Source organism: Quercus lobata, chromosome 8, assembly GCF_001633185.2.
Source record: "Quercus lobata isolate SW786 chromosome 8, ValleyOak3.0 Primary Assembly, whole genome shotgun sequence".
Classification (NCBI taxonomy): Eukaryota; Viridiplantae; Streptophyta; class Magnoliopsida; order Fagales; family Fagaceae; genus Quercus; species Quercus lobata.
Genome location: NC_044911.1, coordinates 14,628,226 through 14,633,985, shown reverse-complemented (window position 1 = coordinate 14,633,985; position 5,760 = coordinate 14,628,226). Strand labels below are relative to the sequence as shown.

The following is a 5,760-nucleotide window of genomic DNA, read 5'->3' as shown; positions in this document are numbered from 1 at the left end:
ATAATATACTAAATTTCAGGCAACTTACATACATCATACACTAGATTTGTTTCTCATAAAAAAAAAAAAAAAAAAAAAAAAAAAAACCTAGATTTATGAGATCATTATTTGAGGGAAAGAGCAAGGCAACGCCGTTTTTTGGTTACCGGAAAATGCAAGTAAACTTTAACAAAAATAAGTAAGGAAATGGGTTGCCGGTATTTTGTAGGACACCCATGGTACAAGCAGCATGAAACCGGTGTACTCTCTGGCGTTTTTACCGGATTTTGCCGGTCAAAAACTTCTCTCGTTTATAACGCCTTGAGAAGGTGGATTCTAAATGGTTTCCCGTTTTCCCTTGTACGACAAGCACAACATGAGCATTTGAAGCACCACCCATCACCACCGTCCCTTTAAAGAGAAAGACAATTTTAAAATGGTTTTTTTTTTAATATAAAAACCTTTGGCGTGCAAAAGTCAAAATTTAACTTAAAAGGATTTAAATAAAATTTAAGCACGAAAAAAAAAGTGGTAGTATAACATTTGGGTTCATGGAACTTTGAGTACAACAAAAGAGAATTGGTCAATTGGGTATGGGACTAAAAGATCAAAGGACCTAAAGTACTTCTAATTTTTGATGCAAAGTCACTTCAAAGTAGAATTTTTGCGTGTTTGTTTGCTTTTAGAGTTGGTGCCTTTTCATGATTTCATCCATTGTTTAAATTTGACTAGTGAATGCATGGAAGTTCCGTGGTTCTATGTGTCATGTAAGCATCATGATAAATGGAAAAAACAAAATGATAATAAACTACACCATTTTACATATATGCCCTTCAATATGCACAATTCGTTTACTTCGATAGAGCCATCTTAATATCTTTCTCTATATAAACCCACTTTCTCTCTTTCTTTTTCCCCCACTCACACAAAACCATCCTCACCTTTATAACAAACTCTGTCTCTCTGTCTCTCTCTCTCTCTCTCACAGCCTAAAATTTCTAACACGCCTTAAAAAAAAAAAAAAAAAACAGAGAGAGAACAAACACCATGCCTGAGGCTCCAAAGATCTCATTGAAACCCACAGACTACAATCTTGTAGAGAAAAACAAGAAGACACTTCAGTTCATTGAAGATGTCACTGCTAACGCTGATGAAGTTCAAGAACGTGTTCTTGGTGAAATACTCACAAGCAATGCTAATGTGGAGTACTTGATGAAACATGGTCTCAAAGGTCACAATGACCGTGAGACCTTCAAGAAAGTCATTCCTGTCAGCACCTACGAGGATATCCAACAGGAAATCAATCGTATAGCCAATGGTGACACTTCCAAAATCCTCTGCTCAAAGCCCATTTCTGAGTTCTTGACAAGGTATATGTATATATCATATATGTTACGAGTTATTATTTTTGTTTCTTGCTTAATTTTAACAGTTTTGACTTTTTTGTATGGTTTGGCTTAATGGGTTTGTTTTAGTTTTTCATGGATTTTGTGAATGGACCAGAAAAAAAAATTGGTTTTTTATGCTGGCCTATAAAAAAAGAAAGGCTTTTTAGGATGGTTGGCTAACTGTGTGTGTTGGTTTTGGTTGTTGTAGCTCGGGGACATCAGGTGGAGAGAGAAAATTGATGCCCACAATAGAAGAAGAGCTAGAGAGGAGGTCACTGCTCTATAGCCTCTTGATGCCTGTGATGAGCCAATTTGTTCCTGGCCTAGACAAAGGCAAAGGAATGTACTTTTTGTTCATAAAATCTGAGGCTAAGACACCTGGAGGCCTTTTGGCTCGCCCTGTTCTCACTAGCTATTACAAAAGTTCCCACTTCAAAGAAAGGCCCTATGACCCTTACACAAACTACACTAGCCCAAATGAAACCATCCTTTGCCCTGACTCTTACCAAAGCATGTACTCACAACTTCTTTGTGGCCTTTACCAGAACAAAGAAGTCTTAAGGGTTGGCGCAGTTTTTGCCTCTGGCTTCATTCGCGCAATCCGGTTCCTTGAAAAGCATTGGACCCTTCTTTGCAATGATATTCGAAGTGGAACTATGAACCCCCAAATTACTGACCCTTGTGTTAGAGAGGCTGTCATGAAGATCCTCAAACCTGATCCTATGTTGGCAGATTTCATTGAAGCCGAGTGTTGCAAATGTTCTTGGCAAGGAATTATAACTAGGTTGTGGCCCAACACTAAGTATGTGGATGTTATTGTGACTGGGACCATGTCACAGTACATTCCAATTCTTGATCACTATAGCAATAACCTCCCACTTGTGTGTACCATGTATGCTTCCTCTGAATGCTACTTTGGTGTAAACCTTAATCCTCTTTGCAAGCCTAGTGAAGTTTCCTACACCCTCATTCCCACCATGTGCTATTTTGAATTCCTTCCTGTCCACAGAAACAATGGGGTCACCAACTCTCCCAACGTGCCCAAATCTCTTACTGAAAAAGAACAGCAAGAATTGGTGGATCTAGTTGATGTCAAGCTTGGCCACGAATATGAGCTTGTTGTTACAACTTATTCTGGTAATTTTTTTTTTTTTAATTTTTAAATTTTTTTTTTTTTTTTAATGTGGTTATAAAATTTGTAACATATGGCACTTGATTTTGCTTAACATATATTTGATATTGCAGGACTATATCGCTATAGAGTTGGTGATGTGCTCCGAGTGGCTGGATTCAAAAACAAGGCACCTCAGTTCAACTTCATATGCAGGAAAAATGTGGTCCTCAGCATTGATAGTGACAAGACTGATGAAGTTGAGCTTCAAAATGCGGTGAAAAACGCTGTGAACCATTTAATGCCGTTTGATGCAACTATTTCTGAATACACTAGCTATGCTGACACCAAGAGCATCCCAGGCCACTATGTGCTTTTTTGGGAGCTTAGCCTTAATGGGTCAACCCCAATTCCACCATCAGTGTTTGAAGATTGTTGCTTGACCATTGAAGAGTCCCTCAACAGTGTTTACCGCCAAGGCCGTGTTTCTGACAAGTCAATTGGGCCCCTTGAGATCAAGATTGTTGAGCCCGGAACCTTTGATAAGCTCATGGACTATGCGATTAGCTTAGGGGCTTCTATTAATCAATATAAGACCCCTAGGTGTGTTAAATTTGCACCCATTGTTGAGCTCATGAACTCGAGGGTCGTTTCAAGCTACTTTAGTCCCAAATGTCCCAAATGGGTCCCAGGACACAAAAAATGGAATAATGGAGATTAAAGGGGATGAGGGACTGTGGCCAAGACCAAGACCAAGTAGTTAAATTTAGAACTGTTTTTGTGATGTTTTAGGAAAAAAGTTAATTTATCCTTTTTTAGGTTAACCCCATGTTTTTATGTTACCCTCTTCTTTTTTTCTTTGAATATTTTAGTCTTTGTCTAGTATGCATAGAGACTCTGAATTAGCCTGTGTACAAAAACAGTTCCTGGTTCAAGGAAAGCTTTTCTTTTTTTCTTTTGAATTAATTAGTAGTATCTTTTTTTCTTTTATTCCAGTTGTTCAGCTATTGTTTCTTGCAATAATCATCACGTTTCATGGGAATTTGATTCTTAATTCTTGGAATGAATCATGACCACCGAAGTTTCATGGGTTATCTAAACTTACTAAAACGGCAGCAAGAGAGCCAGCTCCTCTAAACTCCTATCTTTTTCTATAATTTTCAAGAAAAGGACACCAACTTTTCCAACAGTAATTGAGTTAATCTAAGAATATATCACAGTCCCATAAAGATAAATTAATCCATTTGTTTAGTGAGTTGTCCACAAAGACAAAAACTCTCTCTCTCTCTCTCTCTCTGCAATTAAACTATATTACTATATAATGAAATAGAAGCATCTTTTTCTTTTGGTCGGAACATAGCTTTCCCCTTGTATGTTAATGTCAAGTGACCAATAAAATAAAGTCTAACCATGTTGCAAATAGAAAAAAGATGAAGACCAATTTATCAAACTATATCAACATTTATCAACATATGAGGATTCTATTTATTGATCAAGCATATGAATTTAATAAAGCTATTCCCTTTTCATTGGAACAAAACATGCAGCCTTGCACGTGCTTGGTTGGTCCAGAAATTCGGGCTTATTAGTCTTATTAGAGATGGCTATTGATAAAATTATGAGATGGCTATAAATAAAATTAGAGCCCTTCAAGAAAATAAAAGGGATGTGGTGGGATCATATTATAGACACTATTTGAGGTCGATGACCATTTCCAAGCGTAATTTAAAAAATTGAAATATGTCTGCACTCTCATGCACCAGATCTTGGGATTCCCTTTTTAAAAAATTCTTTAGGTCAAAACCTAGATTTTATATTCAACCTTGACCAAGTATGCTGCAATGTTTAAGCCAAATTGCTTGTACAATAATACAATGAGTCTTAGGATACAAAGTTTGGTATAAAGTGATATTCTTCCAATCATAGTTATTCTCCTATCCTCCTGCTATGTTCTTAAAATTAAAAATAAATAAATAAACTTATTATTTCCCTCAATAGTTGTAAAATATATTAAGACCAATTTATTAAGATATACCAATGAATTTTTCTAAATTGCATATATCTTAAAACAAAAATCCTTTACTATAGACATAAGTCATTACTTCTTTCACAATTTGTTGAGATAGCAAGTTTTAAGTAGTAAAAAAGGGAAATTATAATTTTCTATCCTAAATTATCACCCGATTACACTTCATCCCTAAACTATCGAAATGCATGATCGACCCCCCAATTTCAAAAATACATTATACTTAACCTCATGTTGTTTGTTTTATTATTAACTCTAACAAAAGTTAGTATTGAAAGACAAATTTACCCCTTAGTCATCTTTTTTGTAGAGAGATAAATTGGTCTTTTAATACTAAATTCGATCAAAATTAACATCAAAACAAACGGTAAGGGACATTGAAATAGAATTATAACTTTACGAGGTCAATGTGTATTTTGATAGTTCAGGGGTTTAAGTGTAATCGGTGATGATAGTTTAGAGTGAAAAAATGTAATTTGCCTTAGTAAAAAATCAAAGGTTAAGGACACATTAATTTATCACCAAAAAAAATAAAAATTATGATGGTATGTTGTAATTAGTGATAACTAACAATAAAAGTAATTTTAAAAGTGACTCAATATTGTTCTAAAATGTAAAAAAAATTTGTTACCCACTTACCCTCATGCTAAAATGACTTTAAGGTAGTGTTTGATTATGGTAAAAATCGGGTGGTTAGAAAATTGGGAGAAAAGTGGCATTTTTCCTTATTTGGGAAAGGCAAAAAATTGAAGGAAAAATGAGTGGTAGTGTTTTCCACTCAGATCCACTAAAATTAAATCTTTCTAAATTTAAGTAAAAATAGATTTCGAGGTAAAATGACGCTAATGTCATTCTTTATAATATTAGCCACCTACCACTTTTTTTGTATTTTTTTCTTTATCTTGTTTACTTATAAAGGCAAAGGCATGATAGTAAATTTTACTTTTTCATTCTCCCATCCAAACATATGATTAAAAACTTTATAATAAAAAGAAATGCACAAATTACTCTCACTTTTCCATCTTCCAAATCAAACCGAACGTATAAACTATAGTATAAATCCACCCATGTATATAGGGAAAAAAAAAAGTATTTCTAGGACGATAGGACCTCAGCCAAAATCTCAGTTCCGGCGATGAAATCAATGCTAAGCGTAGGCGAGAGTGAGCACAAGCTGAAGCTGTCAAAAGACAAGAACTGGCGATTCAGGCCAAGAAAGTTTTGTATTGAAGTGGAAGGACAGATAAGGTAGAGTC

General features: G+C 35.2%; 1 protein-coding gene across 1 annotated transcript; it reads left to right on the top strand.

The window, feature by feature from the left end:
- The first annotated feature begins 896 nt into the window (after positions 1 to 896).
- LOC115958026 (indole-3-acetic acid-amido synthetase GH3.6) lies at positions 897 to 3,468 on the top strand. Its single transcript, XM_031076387.1, has 3 exons — positions 897 to 1,349; positions 1,576 to 2,504; positions 2,613 to 3,468. The coding sequence occupies exons 1-3, from the start codon at positions 1,027 to 1,029 to the stop codon at positions 3,197 to 3,199; spliced, it is 1,839 nt and encodes a 612-aa protein (XP_030932247.1). The 5' UTR covers positions 897 to 1,026; the 3' UTR covers positions 3,200 to 3,468.
- The last annotated feature ends 2,292 nt before the right edge of the window (positions 3,469 to 5,760 follow it).

Bases quoted from the DNA above. Each gene is read 5' to 3' on its own strand.
- LOC115958026 (XM_031076387.1), top strand. From the start codon at position 1,027: ATGCCTGAGGCTCCAAAGATCTCATTGAAACCCACAGACTACAATCTT. The intron at 1,350-1,575 runs GTATATGTATAT...TGGTTGTTGTAG, and splicing joins ATTTCTGAGTTCTTGACAAG to CTCGGGGACATCAGGTGGAG. The intron at 2,505-2,612 runs GTAATTTTTTTT...TTGATATTGCAG, and splicing joins TGTTGTTACAACTTATTCTG to GACTATATCGCTATAGAGTT.